This window comes from Salmo salar, chromosome ssa13 (assembly GCF_905237065.1).
Source record: "Salmo salar chromosome ssa13, Ssal_v3.1, whole genome shotgun sequence".
NCBI classification, from domain to species: domain Eukaryota; kingdom Metazoa; phylum Chordata; class Actinopteri; order Salmoniformes; family Salmonidae; genus Salmo; species Salmo salar.
This window is the reverse complement of record NC_059454.1, coordinates 60,375,526-60,403,461: the sequence shown is the minus strand read 5'-3', so window position 1 is coordinate 60,403,461 and position 27,936 is coordinate 60,375,526. Positions and strand designations below refer to the sequence as shown.

The 27,936-nt window shown below is 42.4% G+C and overlaps 1 protein-coding gene and 1 long non-coding RNA gene across 4 annotated transcripts in view; one reads left to right on the top strand and one right to left on the bottom strand.

The window, feature by feature from the left end:
* Nucleotides 1–92: 92 nt before the first annotated feature.
* Nucleotides 93–17,608, bottom strand: LOC106567528 (ubiquitin-conjugating enzyme E2 B). Of its 2 annotated transcripts, none has more exons than XM_014136885.2 (6): nucleotides 17,409–17,608; nucleotides 6,785–6,865; nucleotides 1,412–1,437; nucleotides 921–1,010; nucleotides 650–738; nucleotides 93–364 (listed from the first exon to the last, which is right to left on the bottom strand). In XM_014136885.2, exons 1-6 carry the CDS (start codon nucleotides 17,450–17,452, stop codon nucleotides 236–238), a joined length of 459 nt encoding a protein of 152 aa, XP_013992360.1. In that variant the 5' UTR covers nucleotides 17,453–17,608; the 3' UTR covers nucleotides 93–235. The 2 variants fall into 2 exon arrangements, with proteins under 2 accessions (XP_013992360.1, XP_013992361.1); XM_014136886.2 differs by lacking the exon at nucleotides 17,409–17,608 and adding an exon at nucleotides 16,620–16,777.
* Nucleotides 16,796–27,936, top strand: part of LOC106567529 (uncharacterized) — a 15,972-nt gene continuing 4,831 nt past the window's right edge. The window contains exons 1-4 of one of the 2 annotated variants that reach the window (XR_006758602.1): nucleotides 16,796–16,992; nucleotides 23,413–23,525; nucleotides 25,905–26,021; nucleotides 26,612–26,700. This is a non-coding gene — a long non-coding RNA (uncharacterized lncRNA). Of the gene's footprint in view, nucleotides 16,993–23,412; nucleotides 23,526–25,904; nucleotides 26,022–26,611 lie in introns of both variants that reach the window. The other variant, XR_001320090.2, reaches the window with a different exon arrangement.

Below are 27,936 nucleotides of genomic sequence, written 5' to 3'. Positions count from 1 at the left end.
TTACAAAATCTGTTAGCAATAACTTATTTCACATCATGCAATAAAAAAAAAAAAAAATTGTAACAAGAACATCAAGTATCAGATTGATTTTCTTCAAATGTGTTGGCAAGCAAGTAAAAGTCCCTACTTTCTCTTTCTGGTGGCACTTAAGTTCTTCTGATGTCGACTTATTTTCTGATGAGGTAAATGACAGATTGAAGCATTTGATAGGAGTGATGAGGGGGTGGGGGAGATGTTAGGAGTCTACCCAGCTCTGCTCCACGATGGCAGAAACTCTCTTCTCGTACTCCCGCTTGTTTTCTTGATAAAGCTGTGCAGCCTGGCTGTTGGCTGGACTGTTAGGATTCGGCTCATCCAACAGGGACTTTGAACACAAAAAAAAAGAAATTGTGATCGAATGTACCAGTATGAACGTGTGCAGTTCTTCGACCCTACACTTTTAGTGAGGTGTCAGAGTCTTATGTACAGTATATCCAGGAGCAGAAATAACACGACAATTCTACATTACAACAAAAGTTATACAGAACATACTGCAAAACAGAAATTAAGTACACTACATAAAGAACCTGTGTTACATTTGTAAAATGCACACAGACAAAGTAGTCTCATGATGTCAGACTGATGGAGGAGAGAAGGATTACAAACCTACCTGGATAGACGTCAAAATGGAAGACACATCATACGTGGGGCTCCAACGATTCTGAAGGATGTCTAAACATATACTTCCATCTGCATAGACTGCAAGATCAAAAGGATTGTTTTAATTTCAAAGAAAGATGTATACACAATCACATGAAACAGAATAGCTTACTTGCTGGAAGAGCTAAACGCTGAAAAGTTCATACCAAGTTTACTTTCCCATCAATAACGTGACCTAAGTATTTAGGACATCTCGAATGTGTCCATAGGGACTCTCTTACCATTTGGGTGAAACATTTTGGAGATAAATCGAACCGTGGGTGGCTTGTTAGGGTACTCTTCTGAAAATTCTATCACAAGCTTAAAAGTTCCTGCAGAGAGAGAGAGAGAGAGACAATTAGTGTTACTAAAAAGAAACATCCGTTCCTCATTAATCAAACTAATCCTTTAATGGAGGGAGAAAGAAAAGTGGTCCACCCCACAGCTAACAGTCTGTCACATGACTAATATAAGCCTGAATATGAAGGCTGACTCAGCACTTTCTCCAGATTCCACACAGCATAATTAAAGGCAGCAGTCATGCACCTGTTCAAATTGATCACACTTTAGAATACCAAGACTGTCTTTGCTCTTGGCTAGCATGACTGGAAAAAGTATGAAAGCCAAGTTCATTGTTTTCAACCAGTTAATGGGTTACAGTGGTGTTATGATAAACTGATGATTTACATTACTGTAAGCTAACTCAAACTGAATTAGACTTTTTTTCTCTTACCATCCTCAAATGGTGTACCCACAGGCCTGCAAATAAAGAGAGGAACAATTACTTGTACTGTAACAAGCTCATATCTAGGAATTAGACCCCGACTAACAAAACAAACATATTGCCACAATACCACTCCTTATATTTAAAATTAACTTTATTTATTTCAGTTAAGAGTAATTAACACAATTCTTAGCATATTTATATGTTTCCCCTTTATGTAACACATATGATTTCAAGTGTTCTATTTGTGAAACATGTGTGTCAAGGGTTGATGGTCACAAACAAACAGCGAGTAGCAGCAGTGTACAAATGTAAATTGTCCGGTGGGGATTATGAATTGTTCAGCAGTCTTATGGCTTGGGTGTAGAAGCTGTTGAGGAGCCTTTTGGTCCTAGACTTAGTGCTCCTGTACCGCTTGCCGTGCGGTAGCAGAGAAAAGTCTATAACTTGGGTGACTGGAGTCTCTGACAATTTTATGGGCTTTCCTCTGACACCGCCTATTATATACAGTTGAAGTCGGAAGTTTACATACACCTTAGCCAAATACATTTCAAATCAGTTTTTCACAATTCCTGACATTTAATCCTAGTAAAAATTCCCTGTTTTAGGTCAGTTAGGATCAACTTTATTTTAATTATGTGAAATGTCAGAATAATAGAATGATTTATTTCAGCTTTTATTTCTTTCATCACATTCCCAGTGGGTCAGAAGTTTACATATGCTCAATTAGTATTTGGTAGCATTGCCTTTAAATTGTTTAACTTGGGTCAAACGTTTTGGGTAGCCTTCCACAAGCTTCCCACAATAGGTTGGGTGAATTTTGGCCCATTCCATCTGACAGAGCTGGTGTAACTGAGTCAGGTTTGTAGGCCTCCTTGCTCGCACACGCTTTTTCAGTTCTGCCCACAAATATTCTATGGGATTGAGGTCAGGGCTTTGTGATGGCCACTCCAATACCTTGACTTTGTTGTCTTTAAGCCATTTTGCCACAACTTATAGTATTCGAGGTCATTGTCCATTTGGAAGACCCATTTGCGACCAAGCTTTAACTTCCTGACTGATGCAATGAGATGTTGCTTCAATATATCCACATCATTTTCCATCCTCATGATGCCATCTATTTTGTGAACTGCACCAGTCCCTCCTGCAGCAAAGCACCCCCACAACATGATGCTGCCACCCCCGTGCTTCACAGTTCTTTGGCTCCCCCATTTCCCCCCAAATATAATGATGGTCATTATGGCCAAACAGTTCTATTTTTGTTTCATCAGACCAGAGGACATTTCTACAAAAAGTACAATCTTTGTCCCCGTGTGCAGTTGCAAACCGTAGTCTGGCTTTTTTATGGTGGTTTTGGAGCAGTGGCTTCTTCCTTGCTGAGCGGCTTTTCAGGTTATGTCGATATAGGACTCGTTTTACTGTGGATATAGATACTTTTGTACCTGTTTCCTCCAGCATCTTCACAAGGTCCTTTGCTGTTGTTCTGGGATTGACTTGCACTTTTCACACCAAAGTATGTTAATCTCTAATTAAGTTAAAATAAGTGTTAATATAATACATAAATAATGAAACATGTTCAATTTGGTTTAAATAATGCAAAAACAGTGTTGGAAAAAAAGCAAAAGTGCAGTATGTGCCATGTAAAAAAGATAACGTTTAAGTTCCTTGCTCAGAATATGAGAACATATGAAAGCTGGTCGTTCCTTTTAACGAGTCTTCAATATTCCCAGCTTAGAAGTTTTAGGTTGTAGTTATTATAGGACTATTTCTCTCTATACCATTTGTATTTAATATACCTTTGACTATTGAATGTTCTTTTTGGGACTTTAGTATTGCCAGCCTAATCTCGGGAGTTGATAGGCTTGAAGTCATAAACAGCGCTGTGTTTCAAGCATTGCGAAGAGCTGCTGGATAATGCAGGAAAGTGCTGTTTGAATAAATGCTTACGAGCCTGCTGCTGCCTACCACCGCTCAGTCAGACTGCTCTATCAAATCCTAGACTTAAATTATAATAAACAAACGGAAATACGAGCCTTATGTCATTAATATGGTCAAATCCAGAAACAATCATTTCGAAAACAAAACGTTTACTATTTCAGTGAAATAAGGAACCGTTAAGTATTTTATCGAATGGGTGGCAACCCTAAGTCAAAAAATGTCTGTTACATTGCACAACCTTCAATGTTATGTCATAATTATGTAAAATTCTGGCAAATTAATTACGGTCTATGTTAGGAAGAAATGGTCTTCACACAGTTCACAACGAGCCTGGCGGCCCAAACTGTTGCATATACCCTGACTCTGCTTGCACTCAACACAAGAGAAGCGACAATTTCCCTAGTTAATATGAATTTCTTTTAACTAAATATGCAGGTTTTAAAAAATATATTTGTGTATTGATTTTAAGAAAGGCATTGATGTTTATGGTTATGTTCATTGGTGCAACGATTGTTTTTTTCACGAATGCGCTTTTGTTAAAGTATCACTCGTTTGGCGAAGTAGGCTGTGATTCGATGATAAATTAACTGCCACCACATTGATTATATGCAACGCAGGACAAGCTAGTTAAACTAGTAATATCATCAACCATGTGTAGTTAACTAGAGATTGTTAAGATTGATTGTTTTTAATAAGATCAGTTTAATGCAGTTTACCTTAGCTCCTTGCTGCACTCGCATAACAGGTGGTCAGCCTGACACGCAGTCTCCGTGGATTGCAATGTAATCGGCCATAATCAGCGTCCAAAAATGCAGATAACCGGTTGTTATGAAAACTTGAAATCGGCCGATTAATCGGTTGACCTCTACTTGAATCTCTCAACTCGCTCCACTACAGCCCCGTCGATGTTAATGGGGGCCTGTTCGGCCCGCCTTTTCCTGTAGTCCACGATCAGCTTCTTAGTCTTGCTCACATTGAGGGAGAGGTTGTTGTCCTGGTACCACACTGCCAGTTCTCTGACCTCCTCCCTATAGGCCATCTCATCGTTGTCGGTGATCAGGCCTACCACTGTTGTGTCATCTGCAAATGGTGTTGGGAGTCATGTTTGGCCATGCAGTTGTGAGTGAACAGGGCATACAGGAGGGGACTAAGTACACACCCCTGAGGGGCCCCCCGTGTTAAGGATCAGCATGGCAGACGTGTTGTTGCCTACTCTTACCACCTGGGAGCGGCCCGTCAGGAAGTCCAGGATCCAGTTGCAGAGGGAGGTGTTTAGTCCCAGGGTCCTTAGCTTCGTGGGCACTATGGTGTTGAACGCTGAGCTGTAGTCAATGAACAGCTTTCTCACATAGGTGTTCCTTTTGTCCAGGTGAGAAAGGGCAGTGTGGAGTGCGATTAAGATTGCGTCATCTGTGGATCTGTTGGGGTGGAATGCAAATTGGACTGGGTCTAGGGTTTCCATGACCAGCCTTTCAAAGCACTTCATGGTTACCGTCGTGAGTGCCACAGGGCGGTAATCATTTAGGCAGGTTACCTTCTCTTCCTTTGGCACAGGGACTATGGTGGTCTGCCTGAAACATGTAGGTATTACAAACTCGGCAAGGGAGAGTTTGAAAATGTCCGTGAAGACACTTGACAGTTGGTCCGCGCATGCTTTGAGTACACGTCCTGGTAATCCGTCTGGCCCAGCGGCTTTGTGAATGTTGACCTGTTTAAAGGTTTTGTTCACATCAGCTACCGAGAGCGTTATCACAGTCATCCAGAACAGCTGGTGCTCCCGTGCATGCTTCAGTGTTGCTAGCTTGTCTGGTAGGCTCGCGTCACTGGGCAGCTCGCGTCTGGGTTTCTCTTTGTAGTCCGTAATAGTTCTCAAGCCCTGCCACATCCGACGAGCGTCAGAGCCAGTGTAGTAGGATTCAATCTTAATCCTGTATTGACGCTTTGCTTGTTTATTAAACTCATACTTGATGCTGTATCTTATGTATTAAACTCATATTTGTTGATAGTGATTGACGTCAGACTGGAGGCACACTGATATTGATGACCGTATGAACATTGTGATTCTGTAGGAGCTGGCAAAAAGTCTGTCTTTTGTTGTGACTTTGAACAAGCCTCTCTGGCTGTTGAGAATGGCTTACCGGCCTCCCGGGTGGTGCAGTGGTCTAAGGCACTGCATCGCAGTGCTAGCTGTGCCACCAGAGATTCTGGGTTCAAGCCCAGGCTCTGTCGCAGCCGGCCGCAACCGGGAGGCCCATGGGGCTACGCACAATTGGCCCAGCGTCATCCGGGTTAGGGTGGGTTTGGCCGGCAGGGATATCCTTGTCTCATCCCGCACTCACGACTACTGTGGCGGGCCGGGCGCAGTGCACGCTGACCAGGTCGCCCGGTGTACAGTGTTTCCTCCGACACATTGGTGCGGCTGGCTTCCGGGTTGGATGTGCATTGTGTCAAGAAGCAGTGCGGCTAGGTTGGGTTGCGTTTCGAAGGACGCATGGCTCTTGACCTTTGCCTCTCCCGAGTCCGTATGGGAGTTGCAGCAATGAGACAAAACTGTAACTACTACCAATTGGATACCACGAAAAATTGGGGAGAAAAAAGGGGGTATAATAATAAATAAAAAAATTGAGAAAAAAAAACTTCCAAAAGGACTAATGAGGTTAAAAGGAGTTGGAGCACTCAAAAAAAAAAGGCAGATATGTATTTTTTTTTTTGACCACCCGGCTGTTGTTTAGAGAACATTGGTGCTGTGATATTAGAATTATAAGGGTTTCCTTCAAACTGCACGCAGAGACAAAAAAAAAAAAACGGTATCCGCGAGTTTATCTACTTCCCCAGAGTCAGATTTAAGGGCCTCATTGCCAAAATCCCAAAGTATCCCTTAAAAGATGGAAAATTAGAAAATTGTCTTAGCTTCCGCTCTGGAGATGGTCTCCCTGAATTATTGTAATAAATTGAAATTATTTTGATTGATATGATCAACGCCTGCTCTCACTTTTGTTCACTAGGAAATGCCCTTTACACACTCCTTATAACAAATAGAATTTTGATACAGACTATTAAATAGCACATTGCATCACAAAGAAGTTTAACTAATGTATGATGTGGCTATTACGTTGTGATGGTTGTTTTAATCCTGTTTGGACCCCTAGGATCCTAGTAAATACAAATAATGACTATGACTATGCAATACATTCCAGGTTTCAGATACATTTATTTTGTTAATTGGAAATGAGTATTTGTATGTGGCAACTAGCCTCCACAGTTCAACAATTACATGTCACCATCTAAACTAACGCCAGCCAACACACACCTCGTCCTCCCACTCTGACTGTAGCCTAAAACCACAGCCCACTTTGCCCATATCCACCTAATCCGTATGGTCCTGATGCCCACGCCAGGATGATCACACTGGCACAATAAGAAGGGTGGCTTTAGAACACTCACCCAAAAATAACAGCATTCCACATCATGATGTTATTCTCTGATGGAGCACCACTCACGCCAGTTGGGGGGTCTTCTTGAAGTCTAAGGACAGAAAAACCGAGAGGAAACAATAGAAGGAAACCTAAAACCTGGCCTGACGACTGGTTTGCTAAACATTGAAAATATTTTGGAGCAAACAAGACGACAAGTGTGCATCCTATTAAAATAAAGGAGTGTTATTGCTTGTTTGCAAAACAACAGCCATGCATGACAATAACTCTAGAATCCAGAGTCCATTGTGGGCTTCAAAATTCAAAACACCCCAAACCATAATGCCATTATTACAACCTTAAATATCGGTCCTCCTTGCCGATTATTATCACCAAACCCCAGTGTTCTCTGGTAACTCGAAATCCAGCAGTACCATTCCAAAGCTCACCGCAATAAAAAAAATAAATAACTTTAACAGCTTACCTTCACGCACCAGGTGAGACTGTTTTTGTAGATCCAACTACAAGTCTCTACAGAGAACACCAGTGACCCCATTTACTGTAATCTCCGTGTCAACGGAAAGGCTACTACATGGTGCTGTTACCAATTGTGAGTCCCATTTGAATCATGTCACTGTTCCCTGCAAGTCCAATAAAAAGCATGAGCTAGCGCACACCCAGAGAACATTATTTAGCGTAGAGGTTCTGACTAACTGCGAATAAACTGTAAGCTATAAAAACAAAGAGTCGCACACTCCATTTGTATAACCTCCAAGTAATTGTGTGGTAAAAACCACCAACATTTCGGCATCACTGTGCCTTCTTCAGGGTAATGTCATGAATGCTTGAACCAGGTTATGTAGACAAACAAACAATCTACTAATTGCACTGTTTGTCTACATAACCTGGTTCAAGCATTCATGACATTACCCTGAAGAAGTCACAGTGATGCCGAAACGTTGGTGGTTTTTTAACCAATAAATGACTGGAAGGTTATATTAATTTTATTTATTTTATTACACCTTTATTTAACCAGGTAGGCAAGTTGAGAACAAGTTCTCATTTACAATTGCGACCTGGCGAAGATAAAGCAAAGCAGTTTGACACATACAACAACACAGAGCTACACATGGAGTAAAACAAGCCTCCAGTCAATAATATAGTAGAAAAATAAGTCTATATACAAAGTGAGCAAATGAGGTGAGATAAGGGAGGTAAAGGCAAAAAAGGCCATGGTGGCAAAGTAAATACAATATAGCAAGTAAAACACTGGAATAGTAGATTTGCAGTGGAAGAAAGTGCAAAGTAGAAATATAAATAATGGGGTGCAAAGGAGCAAAATAAATAAATACAGTAGGGGAAGTGGTAGTTGTTCGGGCTGAATTATAGATGGGCTATGTACAGGTGCAGTAATCTGTGAGCTGCTCTGACAGCTGGTGCTTACAGCTAGTGAGGGAGATAAGTGTTTCCAGTTTTAGAGATTTTTGTAGTTCGTTCCAGTCATTGGCAGCAGAGAACTGGAAGGAGAGGCGGCCGAAGGAGGAATTGGCTTTGGGGGTGACCATAGAGATAAACCTGCTGGAGCGCGTGCTACAGGTGGGTGCTACTATGGTGACCAGCGAGCTGAGATAACTTTACCTAGCAGGGTCTTGTAGACGACCTGGAGCCAGTGGGTTTGGCAACGAGTATGAAGCGAGGGCCAGCCAACGAGAGCGTACAGGTCGAGGTGGTGGGTAGTATATGGGGCTTTGGTGACAAAACGGATGGGACTGTGATAGACTGCATCCAATTTATTGAGTAGGGTATTGGAGGCTATTTTGTAGATGACGTCGCCGAAGTCGAGGATCAGTAGGATGGTCAGTTTTACGAGGGTATGTTTGGCAGAACGATGCTTTGTTGCGAAACAGGAAGCCAATTCTAGATTTAACTTTGGATTGGAGATGTTTGATGTGAGTCTGGAAGGAGAGTTTACAGTCTAACCAGACACCTAGGTATTTGTAGTTGTCCACATATTCTAAGTCAGAACTGTCCAGAGTAGTGATGCTGGACGGGCGGGCAGGTGCAGGCAGCGATCGGTTGAAGAGCATGCATTTAGTTTGACTTGTATTTAAGAGCAGTTGGAGGCCACGGAAGGAGAGTTGTATGACATTGAAGCTCATCTGGCGGGTAGTTAACCTCTATGGGCAAGGCGGGACGAATTCGTCCCACCTACGTAACAGCCACCTGAATTCAGTGGCGCGATTTTTGAATCGTTTGAAATACTATTACTTCAATTTCTCAAACATATGACTATTTTACAGCTATTTAAAGACAAGACTCTCCTTAATCTAACCACACTGTCCGATTTCAAAAAGGCTTTACAACGAAAGCAAAACATTAGATTATGTCAGGAGAGTGCCCAGCCAGAAATAATCAGACACCCATTTTTCAAGCTAGCATATAATGTCACAAAAACCCAAACCACAGCTAAATGCAGCACTAACCTTTTATGATCTTCATCAGATGACACACCTAGGACATTATGTTATACAATACATGCATGTCTGTTCAATCAAGTTCATATTTATATCAAAAAACAGCTTTTTACATTAGCACGTGACGTTCAGAAAAAGCATACCCCCCGCAAACTTCCGGGGAATTTACTAACAGTTTGCTAAATTACTCATGATAAACGTTCACAAAAAGCATAACAATTATTTTAAGAATTATAGATACATTACTCCTCTATGCACTCGATATGTCCGATTTTAAAATAGCTTTTCGGATGAAGCACATTTTGCAATATTCTAAGTACATAGCCCAGCCATCACGGCTAGCTATTTAGACACCCGGCAAGCTTAGCCTTCACCAAAATCCTATTTCCTATAAGAAAAATGTTCTTACCTTTCCTGTTCTTCGTCAGAATGCACTCCCAGGACTTCTACTTCAATAACAAATGTAGGTTTGGTCCCAAATAATCAAACGTTATATCCAAATATCCTTTGTTTTGTTCGTGCGTTCTAGACACTATACGAATGGTAAATAACGGTCGCGCGCATGGCGTGACAAAAAATGTCAAAATATTCCATTACCGTTCTTCGAAGCATGTCAACCGCTGTTTAAAACCAATTTTTATGCCATTTATCTCGTAGAAAAGCGATAATATTCCGACCGGGAATCTGCAATAAGCTAAACAGCCGAATGAAATTTCTCCACGGGGGCGAATCGTGCACGCGCCTCATTCAATGGTCCTCTGATCGGCCACTTGGATAAGGCGATAATCTGTTTCAGCCAGAGGCTGCCTCGTCATCGTTCAGGTTTTTCCCGGGTTCTGAGAGCCTATTGGAGCCCTGGGAATTGTCACGTTACAGCTAAGATCCTTACTCTTCAATAAACAGATGCAAGACGCACGACTCCTTGTCAGACAGGCCACTTCCTGCATGAAACCTTGTCAGGTTTTTGCCTGCCATAGGAGTTCTGTTATACTCACAGACACCATTCAAACAGTTTTAGAAACTTTAGGGTGTTTTCTATCCAAACCTGAACAATAATATGCATATTCTAGCTTCTGAGTTGGTGTAGGAGGCAGTTAAAAATGGGCACATATTTCTTCCAAAATTCTCAATACTGCCCCCTAGCCCAAACAGGTTAACACCGTGTCCAAAGAAGGGCCAGAAGTATACAGAATGGTTTCATCTGCATAGAGATGGATCAGAGAATCACCAGCAGCAAGAGCGACATCATTGATGTATATATAGAAGAAAGTCGGCCCGAGAATTGAACCCTGTGGCACCCCCATAGAGACTGCTAGAGGCCCGGACAACAGGCCCTCCGATTTGACACACTGAACTCTATCAGAGAAGTAGTTGGTGAACCAGGCGAGGCGATCATTTGAGAAACCAAGGCTATTGAGTCTGTCGATGAGGATGTGGTGATTGACAGAGTCAAAAGCCTTGGCCAGGTCAATGAATACGGCTGCACAGTATTGTTTCTTATCGATGGCGGTTAAGATATCGTTTAGGACCTTGAGCGTGGCTGAGGTGCACCCATGACCAGCTCTGAAACCAGATTGCATAGCGGAGAAGGTGCGGTGGGATTCGAAATGGTCGGTAATCTGTTGACTTGGCTTTCGAAAGACTTTAGAAAGGCAAGGTAGGATAGATATAGGTCAGGTCTGTAGCAGTTTGGGTCAAGAGTGTCCCCCCCTTTGAAGAGGGGGATGACCGCAGCTGCTTTCCAATCTTTGGGAATCTCAGACGACACGAAAGAGAGGTTGAACAGGCTAGTAATAGGGGTTGCAATAATTTCGGCAGATAATTTTAGAAAGGGTCCAGATTGTCTAGCCCAGCTGATTTGTAGGGGTCCAGATTTTGCAGCTCTTTCAGAACATCAGCTGACTGGATTTGGGAGAAGGAGAAATGGGGAAGGCTTGGACGAGTTGCTGTGGGGGGTGCAGTGCTGTTGGGGTAGCCAGGGTAGGGGTAGCCAGGTGGAAAGCATGGCCAGCCGTAGAAAAATGCTTATTGAAATTCTCAATTATAGTGGGTTTATCGGTGGTGACAGAGTTTCCTATCCTCAGTGCAGTGGGCAGCTGGGAGGAGGTGCTCTTATTCTCCAAGGACTTTACAGTGTCCCAGAACGTTTTTGAATTTGTGTTGCAGGAAGTAAATTTCTGCTTGAAAAAGATGGGGGGCAATCAGTTCACATATGGTGTCCAGAGCACAGCTGGGGGCAGAGGGTGGTCTATAGCAGGCGGCAACGGTGAGAGACTTGTTTTTAGAGAGGTGGATTTTTAAAAGTAGAAGTTCAAATAGTTTGGGTACAGACCTGGATAGTAGGACAGAACTCTGCAGGCTCTCTCTGCAGTAGATTGCAACACTGCCCCCTTTGGCCGTTCTATCTTGTCTGAAAATGTTGTAGTTAGGGATGGAGATTTCAGAGTTTTTGGTGGTCTTCCTAAGCCAGGATTCAGACACGGCTAGGACATCCAGGTTGGCAGAGTGTGCTAAAGCAGTGAATAAAACAAGCTTAGGGAGGAGGCTTCTAATGTTAACCTGTTAGGGCTAGGGGGCAGTATTTACACCGCCGGATAAAAAACGTACCCGATTTAATCTGGTTACCACTCCTACCCAGTAACTAGAATATGCATATACTTATTACATATGGATAGAAAACACCCTAAAGTTTCTAAAACTGTTTGAATGGTGTCTGTGAGTATAACAGAACTCATTTGGCAGGCAAAAACCTGACAAGGTTTCATGCAGTAAGTGGCCTGTCTGACAAGGTGTCGTTCTTCTTGTCTCTGTTTATTGAAGAGTGAGGATCTTAGCTGTCCCGTGACACTTCCTACGGCTGCCATAGGGTCTCAGAAGGCGATAAAAAGCTGAATCGTAGCTTTGCAGGCTCTGGCTGAAAAAAAGTAGCGCGTTTGGGTAGTGGCTGGTTACAGTACTGTGAGACTCAGGCTCGTGCCCGCGTCGACCGAAAGCTTTGTTTACTTTCCTCTGTTTAGCTAAAAGGAGATTCCCAGTCGGAATATAATCGCTTTTTTACGAGAAAATTTGATTTTAAACAGCGGTTGACATGCTTCGAAGTACGGTAATGGAATATTTAGATGTTTTTTGTCACGAATTGCGCCATGCGCACGACCCTGATTTACCATTTCAGATAGTGTCTGGGACGCACGAACAAAACGCCGCTATTCGGATATAACGATGGATTATTTTGGACCAAACCAACATTTGTTATTAAAGTAGCAGTCCTGGGAGTGCATTCTGACGAAGACAACAAAAGGTAATCTAACTTTTATAATAGTAAACCTGATATTGGTGAGTGCTAAACTTGTCGGGTGTCTAAATAGCTAGCCCGTGATGCCTGGGCTATGTACTTAGAATATTGCAAAATGTGCTTTCACCAAAAAGCTATTTTAAAATCGGACATATCGAGTGCATAGAGGAGTTCTGTATCTATAATTCTTAAAATAATTGTTATGCTTTTTGTGAACGTTTATCGTGAGTAATTTAGTAAATTCGCCGGAAGTTTGCGGGGGGTATGCTAGTTCTGAACGTCACATGCTAATGTAAAAAGCTGTTTTTTGATATAAATATGAACTTGATTGAACAAAACATGCATGTATTGTATAACAATGTCCTAGGGTTGTCATCTGATGAAGATCATCAAAGGTTAGTGCTGCATTTAGCTGTCTTCTGGGTTTTTGTGACATTATATGCTAGCTTGAAAAATGGGTGTCTGATTATTTCTGGCTGGGCACTCTCCTGACATAATCTAATGTTTTGCTTTCGTTGTAAAGCCTTTTTGAAATCGGACAGTGTGGTTAGATTAAGGAGAGTCTTGTCTTTAAATAGCTGTAAAATAGTCATATGTTTGAGAAATTGAAGTAATAGCATTTCAAAGATTTTGAAAATCGCGCCACAGGATTCAACTGGCTGTTACGTAGGTGGGACGAATTCGTCCCGCCTAGCCCAGAGAGGTTAACATGCATGATACCAAGGCTATTACGGTTACAGAAGTCATCAAAAGAGAGCGCCTGGGGAATAGGAGTGGAGCTAGGCACTGCAGGGCCTGGATTCACCTCTACATCGCCAGAGGAGGAGTAGGATAAGGGTACGGCTAAAAGCTATGAGAATTGTCGTCTAGGACGTCCGGAACAGAGAGTAAAAGGAGCAGGTTTCTGGGGGCGATAAAATAGCTTCAAGGTACAATGTACAGACAAAGGTATGGTAGGATGTGAATACAGTGGAGGTAAACCTAGGCATTGAGTGATGATGAGAGAGATATTGTCTCTAGAAACATCATTGTCCTCGCATGTGTGGGTGGTGGAATTGAAAGGTTGGATAAGGTATAATGAGCAGGGCTAGAGGCTCTACAGTGAAATAAGCCAATAAACACTAACCAGAACAGCAATGGACAAGGCATATTGACATTAAGGAGAGGCATGCTTAGCCAAGTGATCAAAAGGGTCCAGTGAGTAGTGAGGTCGGTTGCGGTCACGGCGATTCAGACAGCTAGCCGGGCCATGGGTAGCAAGTTGGCAGAAGATGGTCTGTTTTTAGCCACCTCGGTCTGTTTTTAGCCACCTCGTGCGTTTCCGTCGGTAGATTAGTGGTGTTCCGTGTGGTAGAGGGGACCAATCCAATTGGCAAAAATAGTTATAGTGGCCCAAGAAAATTGGCCGATAGACCTATTCAGATAGTAGCCGATAAGACAGCTAACGATTAGCTGGCTGCAGATGGGTGTTCAGGTTACGTCGCGACGGAGGGGCCAGTTGGCTAACTCCCTCGGGCAGATAACGTCGGTAGTCCAGTCATGAAGGCCCGATGGGGCTCCGCATCGGCAGTAAAACGGGTCCGGATAGGTGATTGTAGCCAGGAGTGGCTGATGGAACTCTTCAGCTGGCTAGCTCCGGAATAATTTATGTTAGCTCCGGGACTGACGTTAGCCAATAGTCACTCGGATAGCAGCTAGCTAGCTGCAAGATCCAGGTGTAAAATGTCACGAGCTTGCGGTAGAAATCCGTGGATATGGAGAGAAAATAGGTCCGGTATGCTCTGGTCTGAATAACGTTGTACAAAACTGGTGATAGCTTTGAGCTAAGGGATAGCTGATGACCGCCAACAGTGGTTAGATGAATTCTAACGTTAGCTAGCTTCTGGCTAGCTTCTGTTGTGGATTTCAAATTTGAGGTAAATAATACTTTTTTTTTGTAAATTGGTGAGGCGGGTTGTAGGAGTGTTTTGAAGTTGAGTTTTTAGAAAAAAATATCTAAAAAGATATGCGAAGATGTGTGTGTGTGTGTATGTATATATATACACACACACACACACACACACACACACACACACAGCTCCAAAAAATAAAGGGAACACTTAAACAACACAATGTAACTCCAAGTCAATCACACTTCTGTGAAATCAAACTGTTCACTTAGGAAGCAACACTGATTGACAATAAATTTCACATGCTGTTGTGCAAATGGAATAGACAACAGGTGGAAATTTTAGGCAATTAGCAAGACACCCCCAATAAAGGAGTGGTTCTGCAGGTGGTGACCACAGACCACTTCTCAGTTTCTATGCTTCCTGGCTGATGTTTTGGTCACTTTTGAATGCTGGCGGTGCTTTCACTGTAGTGGTAGCATGAGACTGAGTCTACAACCCACACAAGTGGCTCAGGTAGTGCAGCTCATCCAGGATGGCACATCAATGCGAGCTGTGGCAAGAAGGTTTGCTGTGTCTGTCAGTGTAGTGTCCAGAGCATGGAGACGCTACCAGGAGACAGGCCAGTACATCAGGAGACGTGGAGGAGGCCGTAGGAGGGCAACAACCCAGCAGCAGGACCGCTACCTCCGCCTTTGTGCAAGGAGGAGCAGGAGGAGCACTGCCAGAGCCCTGCAAAATGACCTCCAGCAGGCAACAAATGTGCATGTGTCTGCTCAAACGGTCAGAAACAGACTCCATGAGGGTGGGATGAGGGCCCGACGTCCACAGGTGGGGGTTGTGCTTACAGCCCAACACCGTGCAGGACGTTTGGCATTTGCCAGAGAACACCAAGATTGGCAAATTTGCCACTGGCGCCCTGTGCTCTTCACAGATGAAAGCAGGTTCACACTGAGCACGTGACAGACGTGACAGAGTCTGGAGACGCCGTGGAGAACGTTCTGCTGCCTGCAACATCCTCCAGCATGACCGGTTTGGCGGTGGGTCAGTCATGGTGTGGGGTGGCATTTCTTTGGGGCGGCCGCACAGCCCTCCATGTGCTCGCCAGAGGTAGCCTGACTGCCATTAGGTACCGAGATGAGATCCTCAGACCCCTTGTGAGACCATATGCTGGTGCGGTTGGCCCAGGGTTCCTCCTAATGCAAGACAATGCTAGACCTCATGTGGCTGGAGTGTGTCAGCAGTTCCTGCAAGAGGAAGGGATTGATGCTATGGACTGGCCCGCCCGCCCCAGACCTGAATCCAATTGAGCACATCTGGGACATCATGTCTCGCTCCATCCACCAACGCCACGTTGCACCACAGACTGTCCAGGAGTTGGCGGATGCTTTAGTCCAGGTCTGGGAGGAGATCCCTCAGGAGACCATCCGCCACCTCATCAGGAGCATGCCCAGGCGTTGTAGGGAGGTCATACAGGCACGTGGAGGCCACACACACTACTGAGCCTCATTTTGACTTGTTTTAAGGACATTACATCAACGTTGGATCAGCCTGTAGTGTGGTTTTCCACTTTAATTTTGAGTGTGACTCCAAATCCAGACCTCCATGGGTTGATAAATTGGATTTCCATTGATTATTTGTGTGATTTTGTTGTCAGCACATTCAACTATGTAAAGAAAAAAAGTATTTAATAAGATTATTTCATTCATTCAGATCTAGGATGTGTTATTTTAGGGTTCCCTTTATTTTTTTGAGCAGTGTATATATACACACATACATACACGGGACAGGTCAAGACGAGGACGTCTTACTGCTATGCCATCTTGGATGTGCTATATGGAGTGTGCGACTCTGTTTTCATAGCTTACAGTTCTCTGTAAGGAAATCTTGATGTTGCCAACCAGATACTTGCTGTGTGACGTAGACTACAAATAGACTAACTAATAAAATATCTTATGAACAATGTATGTCTAACAATAGTTGTGTGAGACTGAATTAAACTAACCATTTACCAAAGCCACAATACTTATCAAGAAATGCTCCATTGGTTTATTTTACACACAAGGACATTTGATGGCAGAGGAAGCCAGGTAGAGTAGGAATAGAGATGTGACAAATTATACCATTTTCTTAAAGGTTAAACTGCCATTTAAAAAAATTATGTTTTCCGTTAAAACGATAGCAAAAAGTCCATGTGAATTCACAATTCACCTGCGATGCTGCCAGCAACGGCTTGGGTCTCACGGTGTCCCTTTCAGATGGTTAAGCATTGCACCTGTACCTCAATTCGACCTCGCAGAGTGTGTATTTCCTTCTCAAAGTATTGCAATACAGGACTTCGCTGCTGTCGCTTGCCGTTCTCTGCCATTTTTCCCAACTGTTATTAACAACAATGACACATACGTGGAGAGTCGACTCCCGGTGTCGACTGACATTTCTGAGTGTCAAGATTCAGCTTGGACTCGACTCCTAGGATTCAGTATTAAGTTAGTGGTGGCCACAGTTAACTGAAGTTTGTAACGGCATTTATTAAATAAAGACATCATGGACTACAGTTTATCCTGGCCCAAAGACTACTTTCAGGGTGAGGAACCATATAACATAAAGTTGTAAAATTGGTAACTACTCCTTTAACTTAGCTAGATAAATGCAGTAGCTGACATGTATATTTAGCTAGCTAGTTAGACATGTTGATGAATAAAAACAAGTTAACTGGCTAGTAGCACATCTGTGTGGCTCTAGCATGCTGGCTAACTGAAGCAACATTGTTACATCTTACTCTAGTTAGCTAGGTACCAGACAGTACAACGTGGCTAGGTATTAAATGAATGACGGACTCAATGATAGCTAGCTACAGCCAACTCTGCACTGTACACGCCTCAAATTAACGGTACTGTTAGCTAACTAGAGCAAAGTGGCTAGCTAGCTTCCAGCAAGCTAGCGTTACTGTAGTTAGCTAGCTAAATACAAAAAAAACGTTGAGCTAAAACGCTGCATTACCTTTTGAAATCTCTCATAAGTCGTCTTCTAGCGGGAGTAGACATGATTCAAAGCGTAAAAACGTATACTTTGGTCATGAAAATCTATCGAATCGGTGTTATTAAGGGGTAAATCTTTCGTCTATGCTTTTCTCCTCGACACAACTACAGTGACGTCATGTACCTCCACAGGGGGGAAACCGCAAGGACATTATTGGAACGGTGCACTTCCTCGATGCGTGGTGTAAATGTTATCAAATTAACACTTTTTTCCCAAAATGTTAACACAGTGCATGCAAGTTATACGACACCTTAACTTGGTTAGTATTCAAACCTTTAGACATGAGTTGTCACACCAGGTCTCAGGGATGTCTAGCCCAATAATGGACAAAGGAGCCTATGTTACTCCTTATAGTCCATGGACCTTACAGGTTCTGTTCAGAGGAAAATTGGCTCTGGAAACCAAAATAGCCAAATATTCCATGTAAACTTCAATCGGTTCTCAGTTGTAGAAACATAAGGCCCTTTACTTTCATATCACATCAAAATAATAGTACAAATGCTAAATATACACTTACTGTACACTATTTTAACACAGTTGCAGCCAGCAGTATTATTCGATAACACATGTATGGCGTCCTTCGTGCGTTTACACACAGGTGTTAAGAGACGATGACAGATAATTAACAGATATTCCACTCTGTTTTCAGTAAACAAGTGCTGTAAAACCCCTACACCTTTGTGTAGTAATTTAAACTTCCGTTGTTTTAATGATTTCGAACTGGAATGATATATACCTTATGTTTCCAAAACCGTAGTGCAAGCCATGCATTTTAACGTTCAGAAGGTGTGTTAGGGGATTTAAAACTAAACTCCACTGGCCAGAAGATACTATCGTCAAGGGGCACTATAGATAGTAAGCGTATAAGAATGGGTTCAGGGATGGCAAACTGGAAATTACTTTGGTTTCTGACTTACTGAGTTAGCTTGGTAAATCAGCTTTTGGTTTTCTTGCACCTTATGTGTGGATCAATCTTCAAACTGTTCGTATATTTGTTGTTTTGGTGCCTCTAGGTCTTGCATAAAGATTAGTTTACATGTCAGCTCAATCTTGATTATTCAATTGGTTACTATTCATCGAGTGTCATTCGGCTGTATGAAATGTCCATTGAATCAATTTGGAATGTTCTACAACGCCTCTCAATTGTGATCAATTGCACCTGTTGTTATGGTAACCGCGTTATAATTTCTCACCTCCTGTTTGTCAGAATTCTTCTGGGGTGGATACTCCTGGGAGGAAAAACTGAACAGTGCCTTGCAAACATGAAGTGGTCTGTCAGTTTAAGGTATCGTTTAATCCAACCATGAAATAGAGTAATTTATGAGAGCAGTCAGGATAAAAAAAATAAATGAATGCAGTCTTTGTATCTACTCAGCAGGAAGTATTCTGACCACATGATGTGTATTAACATTATACAGTTGAAGTCGGAAGTTTACATACACCTTAGCCAAATACATTCAAACTCCGTTTTTCACAATTGCTGTCATTTAATCCTAGTAAAAATTCCCTGTCGAAGGGCGGTTAGGATCAACACTTTATGTTAAGAATGTGAAATAATAGAAGAGGGAATTATTTATTTCAGCTTTCATTTCTTTCTTCACATAACCAGTGGGTCAGAAGTTTACATACACTCAATTAGTATTTGGTAGCATTGCCTTTAAATTGTTTAACTTGGGTCAAATGTTTCGGGTAGCCTTGCACACGCTTCCCACAATAGGTTGGGTGAATTTTGGCCCATTCCATCTGACAGAGCTGGTGTAACTGAGTCAGGTTTGTAGGCCTCCTTGCTCGCACACACTTTTTCAGTTCTGCCCACAATTGTTCTATAGGATTGAGGTCAGGGCTTTGTGATGGCCACTCCAATACCTTGACTTTGTTGTCCTTAAGCCATTTTGCCACAACTTATAGTATTCGAGGTCATTGTCCATTTGGAAGACCCATTTGCGACCAAGCTTTAACTTCCTGACTGATGTAATGAGATGTTGCTTCAATATATCCACATCATTTTCCATCCTGATGATGCCATCTATTTTGTGAAGTGCACCAGTCCCTCCTGCAGCAAAGCACCCCCACAACATGATGCTGCCACCCCCGTGCTTCACGGTTGGGATGGTGTTCTTCGGCTTGCAAGCCTCTCCCTTTTTCCTCCAAACATAATGATGGTCATTATGGCCAAACAGTTCTATTTTTGTTTCATCAGACCAGAGGACATTTCTCCATAAAGTACGATCTTTGTCCCCATGTGCAGTTGCAAACCCGTAGTCTGGCTTTTATATGGTGGTTTGGAGCAGTGGCTTCTTCCTTGCTGAGCGGCCTTTCAGGTTATGTCGATATAGGACTCGTTTTACTGTGGATAAAGATACTTTTGTACCTTTTTCCTCCAGCATCTTCACAGGGTCCTTTGCTGTTGTTCTGGGATTGATTTGCACTTTTCACACCAAAGTACATTCATCTCTAGGAGACAGAACTCGTCTCCTTCCTGAGCGGTATGAAGGCTGCGTGGTCCCATGGTGTTTATGCTTGCGTATTATTGTTTGTAGAGATGAATGTGGTACCTTCAGGCGTTTGGAAATTGCTCCCAAGGATGAACCAGACTTGTGGAGGTCTACAATTATTTTCTGAGGTCTTGGCTGATTTCTTTTGATTTTCCCATGATGTCAAGCAAAGAGGCAGTGAGTTTGAAGGTAGGCCTTGAAATACATCCACAGGTACACCTCCAATTGACTCAAATTATGTCAATTAGCCTATCAGAAGCTTCTAAAGCCATGACATAATTTTCTGGAATTTTCCAAGCTGTTTAAAGGTACAGTCAACTTAGTGTATGTAAACTTTTGACCCACTGGAATTGTGATACAGTGAATTAAAAGTGAAATAATCTGTCTGTGAACAATTGTTGGAAGAATTACTTGTGTCATGCACAAAGTAGATGTCCTAACTGACTTGCCAAAACTATAGTTTGTTAACAAGAAATTTGTGGAGTGGTTGAAAAACAAGTTTTAATGACTCCAACCTAAGTGTATATAAACTTCCGACTTCAACTGTATATGTTTTCACTATAAATCAAGTAATTGTGATTTAATTTGAATGTATTACACTGGATGTTGGATGTTTTCCTTTATATCTGTTTATGCTTTTAAATTAATGTATGCACCATACAGTGCCTTGCAAAAGTATTCATCCCCCTTGTCGTTTTTCCTATTTTGTTGCATTACAACCTGTAATTGAAATGGCTTTTTATTTGGATTTCATATAATGTACATACACAAAATAGTCGAAATTGGTGAAGTGAAATGAAAAAAATTACTTGTTTCAAAGAAATTCTAAAAAATAAAAACGGAAAAATAGTGCGTGCATATGTATTCACCCCCTTTGCTACGAAGCCCCTAAATAAGATCTGGTGCAACCAATGTTTTATTTATTTTTTATTTGACCTTTATTTAACTAGGCAAGTCAGTTAAGAACAAATTCTTATTTTCAATGACGGCCTAGGAACAGTGGGTTAACTGCCTTGTTCAGGGGCAGAACGACAGATTTGTACCTTGTCAGCTTATGAAGTCACATAATTTGTTAGATTACACAGAGGTGGACTTTATTTAAGTGTCACATTATCTGTCACATGATCTCAGTACATATACACATGTTCCAAAAGGCCCCAGAGTCAGCAACACCACTAAGCAAGGGACACCACCAAACAAGCGCCACCATGAAGACCAAGGAGCTCTGCAAACAGGTCAGGGACAAAGTTGTGTGGAAGTACAGATCAGAGTGTGGTTATAAAAACATATCCGAAACTTTGAACATCCCACAGAGCACCATTAAATTCATTATTAAAAAATGTCAACACAACAAATCTGCCAAGATAGGGCCGCCCTCCAAAACTCACGGACCAGGCAAGGAGGGCATTAATCAGAGAGGCAACAAAGAGACGAAAGATAACCCTGAAGGAGCTGCAAAGCTCCATAGCAGAGATTGGAGTATCTGTCCATAGGACTACTTTCAGCCGTACACTCCACCGAGCTGGGCTTTATGGAAGAGTGGCCAGAAAAAAGCCATTGCTTAAAGAAACAAATAAGCAAACACGTTTGGTGTTCGCCAAAATGCATGTGGGAGACTCCCCAAATATATGGAAGAAGGTACTCTGGTCAGATGAGACAAAAATGTAGCTTTTTGGCCATCAAGGAAAATGCTACGTCTCGTGCAAACCCAACACCTCTCATCACCCCGAGAACAACATCCCCACAGTGAAGCATGGTGGGGATGTTTTTCATTAGCAGGGACTGGGAAACTGGTCAGAATACAGGGAAATTATTGAGGGAAACCCGTTTCAGTCGTCAAGAGATTTGAGACTGGGACGGAGGTTCACCTGCCAGCAGGACAATGACCCTAAGCCTACTGCTAAAGCAACACTCAAGTGGTTTAAGGAGAAACATTTAAATGTCTTGGAATGGCCTAGTTGTAGACCAGACCTCAATCCAATTGAGAATCTGTGGTATGATTTAAAGATTGCTGTACACCAGTGGAACCCATCCAACTTGAAGGAGCTGGAGCAGTTTGCCTTGAAGAATGGGCAAAAATCCCAGTGGCTAGATGTGCCAAGCTTATAGAGGCATACCCCAGGAGACTTGCAGCTGTAATTGCTGCAAAAGGTGGTTCTACAAAGTATTGACTTTGGGGGGTGAATAGTTATGCACGCTCAAGTTTTCAGTTTTTTTTCTTATTTCTTGCTTGTTTCACAATAAAAAATATTTTGCATCTTCAACGTGGTAGGTATGTTGTGTAAATCACATGATACAAACCCTTAAAAAATCTATTTTAATTCTAGGCTGTAAGGCATTAAAATAGGAAAAATGCTAAGGGGGTGAATACTTTCGCAAGCCTCTATGTACAGCCCAATGAAGGATGATGGATATGTATGAGAATCTTGGTGTTGTGGGTGAGGGGAGCTATGGAACAGTGATGAAGTGTCGGCACAAGGAGATGGGTCACATTGTGGCCATCATAAGGTTCATAGACAAGGAAGAGGACCAAACTAGGAAACATATTATCATGAGAGAAATCAAACTTCTGAGGGTGAGGAACTTATACTGATCAGTGACTGTCTCTAATATTGGGTACAAGTCACTCATTGGCTACAGTCCAATTAATGTCACATCCATGATAACAACATACAGTACAGTACTATTACAACATACATTTTTACACAGAAATTTCAAATTGAAAACCTTGTGAACATGCTAGAAGTATTCCGGTTCAAGAAGCACTTGTATGTTGTCTTTGAGTACATTGACCGAACAGTTCTGGAAGACCTAGAGAGACACCCTCGTGGTTTGGACAGCAAGCGCCTCAGAAAGTACATTTTCTAGCAGCCATGGATTACCTTCACCTCAGCAATGCAAGTATTCTCATGTCATAGACTCAGCCTAGTGAGTTTACAGGATGTGCAAATACATAATGTCAAGAGGTCAATCAGATATTATGAAGTGGGTTGAACAATCTTAGTCTCTTTACAGCATAAACGAAAGTTGGGATGACATAAAGACACTTGTTGACAGTAAAACAGTAGTTCTTCACTGGCCTGAAACAAGCAACATTTCTCAACAGATCATTCAGTGAGACGTCAAACCAGAGAATGTGCTTGTGTCTATCTCTGGGGTGGTGAAGCTCTGTGACTTTGGGTTTTCCAGGACCTTGGTGCAGACTGGGGAGCCCCTCACAGACTATGGGACCACGAGGTGGTACAGAGCCCCAGAACTTTTAGTGGCAGACAGCACTTACAGCAAGTGCGTATCAAGCACAACCACGGCTATCAGAGCAGTGTTGAATCTTGTGTGAATGTATTATGGAATAAGACCACAGTAATTACAATGTCATACCTTCTACGGGTTCCTCGTTATTTTGGTACAGGTCTATCACATTTCTTTTGTCTGTGTTTTTCCTGATATATTCTCTGAATCTTCCTTATTAGACCTGTAGATGTGTGGGCCATTGTCTGCTTGATTAAAGAGATGGCTACCAGCAATGCTTTTCTGACGGGGACTTCTGACCTGGACCAGGTGTACAAGATAGTCAGCAAAGTGGGTAAGTACTGCCCAATGGGTGTAGTAGCTTGAGAGCCGATCTATTTGTGCTATCCTATCAACTCCTTGTCATGCCATATCTGGCTTGACAATGACTAAAAAGCAATGGAGTTGGCAAGAGCACAAACAGATCTGGGACCAACAACCAAAAAATCCCCCTTGCTTTTCTTGCACTAACACTCACACTTTTCTTAATAGTACTGATTTTTCTGATAGCCGCTTTATTGAGGAAAAATTGCTTACTATGACTGTAATATGTGGTTATCTTGCCTAGCTAGAATCCTTAGTTGCTACATCCATACCACGACCGGGAGACCCATGAGGTGGCACACAATTGGCCCAGCGTGTTCCGGGTTAGGGGGAGGGTTTGGTCGGCTGGGATGTCCTTGTCCCATCGCGTTCTAGCGACTCCTTGTGGCGGGCCAGGCGCATGCACGCTGACTTCCGTCACCAGTTGTACGGTGTTTCCTCCGACACATTGGTGTGGCTGGCTTCCGGAATAAGCGAGCAGTGTGTAAAAAAGCAGTGCGGCTTGGCAGGGTCGTGTTTCAGAGGACGCATGGCTCTCGACCTTCGTCTCTCCCGCGTCCGTACGGGAGTTGCAGCGATGGGACAAGCCTGTAACTACCAATTGGGGGGGAAGGGATAAAAAGTACAACAACATTTTTTTATAAAAGGAACCCAAAATATAAGCTTGTTTTACTCCATTGTTTGTAAACAATGTAAATGTAAACAAACACTGTATAGCCCAAACATGGTTAAAACTGTAATTTAATATAATGGATGGTCACTCCTTGCGCCCATAGCTCTGTCTAGGAATTTGAGAGTGGTTACATTTCTCCAGGCCCATCCCTCAGCTTTTTAATGAAACAGAGATGGGGTGACCACTTTGTTATTGTTTCCATTAAGGATTCTAGTTTTAAGATGATTGCACTAACTGTAAATTAATCTGAAAAAGATTGTCTGCTAAATTACTAAAATGTAAATGTAAATGTGTGGGCATCGATGTTTGGAAATGTGGACTTGATAACATCTGATGCCTCTAATGTTGTGGATGTATTTCAAATAACTGACTATACACTGGCTTAATCAAACTGTTGTCCATTCTTCCAAGGGAGCACAGATAACCCAAAGCTTTTCCAATATCAATAGGGCAACAAGCCTGCTAGGATTTCACCATTGTTGAAAAGTAGGTCACGCAGAGACAAAAAGGCAGTATAAGTTTGCGTCCCAAATGGCACCCTATTCTCTTTTGCCCATTCTGGTCAAATGTAGTGCACTAGAGATGAAGGTGCTATTTGGGACGCATCCTCATTTTTTCCTGGCTCCCCGATGAATTTTTTATTCTCATGATGCTTAACAGATTTACATCATATGTGGCTTATCAAGGGGGCAGAGAGGGACAATTGGCTTCACTCTATAAATAAACTTGATTCAATCCCTGGCCAGCAGCGACAAACAAACCAATGCTGAACTCAACTGTGGCATTCAGTCTTTTACCCATGCCTACACAAGGAAAAGCCCAATGATCCTTTTGACATTTTGGCCCTGGACATAAATGCAAGCTAAATAGAGGGCATCGAGAGAACATTGCTGTTGTTGTTTTTTCCTTCGGTGCTTTCATTAGGATAACTATCTTGGTGGAGATACACAGGCCTAATACTGTGAGAGAGAGAGAAGTGGTCCCCTCCATATTAGTCTTTTATCAGGTTCAATCTGTGGTTGATTAAACCTCTGTGGAACGGGATACTAAGGCTATTCGACTCTAATCAGCCCCAGTGTGTTCCTCTCTATCTCCGCTGAGAGTGGCTCTCTGGAGGGAGCTAATGGCAGAGTGTCAGTGAAGATGGAAGCCAATAGCCACAGTGGCAGGTAGGTAGGGATGTGAAGAGGCCTGACAGACCATCTTCTCGCCTCCATCAGCTGTCTGTGGACAGAACTCATCCTCCCAGCAGACTGAAAGAGCTATTTACAACACTCTGTGTGTCACCCTAATGATTCATTACACTCCATAGGGCTGTGATGGCTGCCACCATGCTGAGTGCAGGGGATGTAACCAGTGCCACATACTGTCTATCAGTGCTAATCAGAAGGGAAGCTATGTGATTGTACAGCTACTATCTCATTATAGTGGTGTTGTTTTACTCCTAAAGGTGTGATGGTCATAATTGGATTACATAGATCATTGATGTACTGTACAACTATTTGTGGAATGAGAGGACCTCAGGATGGCTCCCCTTCTATTATCTGTTATGTAATGGCTGCTTTCAGTTCACCTATTGACTGTCATTAAAGTGTGTGTAGAGTAAAACTATGTACAGTAAATTGACATACAATTGTGTGTTTTGTCTTGATCGGGCCTTTGACTTGCCATAAGCAGGACCTGTACTTCCAGAACCCTATCTTTGCCGTGGCCAGCCTCTCCTAGGTGCAGCTCCTCAGGGACCCCAGGAAGAAGTACTACAAACTCCACCCCTTAGTTGCTGAAATAGTGGATGTAAGTGTCACAAGTGTCGTTGTATGTAGACCAAAACACAGCGGGTATGTGAATGCTCATCTTCCTTTTATTGAAGAAAAACCAAACAAAACACTTACACAAAAACAAACAACGATAACAGTCCCGTAAGGTGCTCAGACTATACAAAGAAACAACCACCCACAAACACAAGAGAAAATAAACCCACTTAAATGTGGCCTCCAATTAGAAGCAACAACAACCAGCTGCCTCTAATTGGAGGTCGTTCCCAAAACGAACATAGATATAGAAAAACTAGAATACCCACATAGAAATAGAAAACATAGAACATAAACCAAAACCCCGAAACACACTAAACAAACACTCCCTGCCACGCCCTGACCACACTACAATAACAAACAACCCCTTTTACTGGTCAGGACGTGACAGTAAGTCTGCAGAGAGATAGTCAAAAATGTGTATGGAGTGGGACAGGAGTTTTTTCCTGACTACGTCACCAGGAAAAACAGGATTTTCCATGTCGGGTCACAAGGTCTGGAAAAACTCCTGGGCCTAACAATGTGGTTTGCGTTGGTTGTTTACTTTCACAGTGACGGTCTCCTTTTTTTCAGTCATGCCTACAGATTGATCCTGCTGACAGGGCTACGTGCTTCATGTTGCTCATTCACCGATACTTCTCCAAAGATGGGTTCCCTGAAAGGTGAGTCAGGGCAACCTTGCGTGTCGAGTGTACATGGAGAAGCAATTATCCAGTGAGAGAGTGGAGAGAGACATTTGACCTACGTTCTGACCTGCTTACATACAGTACCAGTCAAAAGTTTGGACACACCTACTCATTCAAGAGTTTTTCTTTATTTTGACTATTTTCTATGTTGTAGAATAATGGGAATCTGGTACTATATTGTTACAGTGTCATAATCTGACCACACACATGTTGAGTTGTCTTGTGTGTCTAGCCTTGAACCTTCCTTGAAATTGTTTAATGTTTATGAGATACTGTGAAGTAGTTGTAATAATGTCATGACGAAGTGCCATTTACCTGAATGACTGCAGGTTCCTGCTCCAGATTCATACCAAAGATACAGGTGTTGATATTGAAAGATACCAAGGTCAACAGCATGCACAGGATCCATAGTGGCTTGCACCAGAGGAGTAGGGAGCAGTAGTCCCATTCTCATTTAGCAGAAAACCAGTGAAGGTATAAACTACATGGAACCTTAGTCATTTAGCATATTCTTACCAAGAGCATTTTACCATCTGAATGTGCAATAAAGGGGCAGAGCAACTATGTAAATACAAGTCAAAGCCTATATACTGTGCTATAGAAATGGTTGTACAAGATCCCTACCAGTCAACCATATTGAACATGGACTGCTATTTGTTTTAGGACACTGAATAAGGCAGGCGTGGAAAGGAGCCCGAGTGGCTCTCAGATCAGAGAGACATAGGATACCGCTTTACAGCTTTATCTTGTAAAGTGGCGTTCAGAATACCACCCAGTCATTTCAGAGTAGCTTTAACAGTACATACAAACTATCTTAAACATATTTACAGTGCCTGCAAAAGTGGGATTTAAATGGATTTAATTGTGATTTTTTTTGGTCAACAATCTACTGAAAATACTCTATAATTTCAAAGTGGAAGAAAAATGCATTTTTATATGAATACAAATTTGATACCTAAAATATAATAGAGGCATAGGTATTCAGCCACTTTGTTCAAGTGAGCCTAAATTAGTTCAGCAGAAACATTTGGCTTAACAAATCATATAATAAGTTACATGGATTCACTCTGTGGGAAATAATATAGGGGTTGACATGATTTTTTCTATAACTACCCCTTCCCCTGTCCCCCATACATACAACATATGTAAGGACCCTCAGTCAAGTATTTCACTTCAAGCACAGATTCAACTACAAAGACCAGGGAGCTTTTC

Coding starts and splice junctions, on each gene's coding strand:
- LOC106567528 (XM_014136885.2), bottom strand. CDS start 17,452: ATGTCTACTCCCGCTAGAAGACGACTTATGAGAGATTTCAAAAG. Junction 1,438..6,784: donor TGGAATGCTGTTATTTTTGG/GTGAGTGTTCTA, acceptor CTTTATTTGCAG/GCCTGTGGGTACACCATTTG. Junction 739..920: donor CAAAATGTTTCACCCAAATG/GTAAGAGAGTCC, acceptor TTGATCTTGCAG/TCTATGCAGATGGAAGTATA.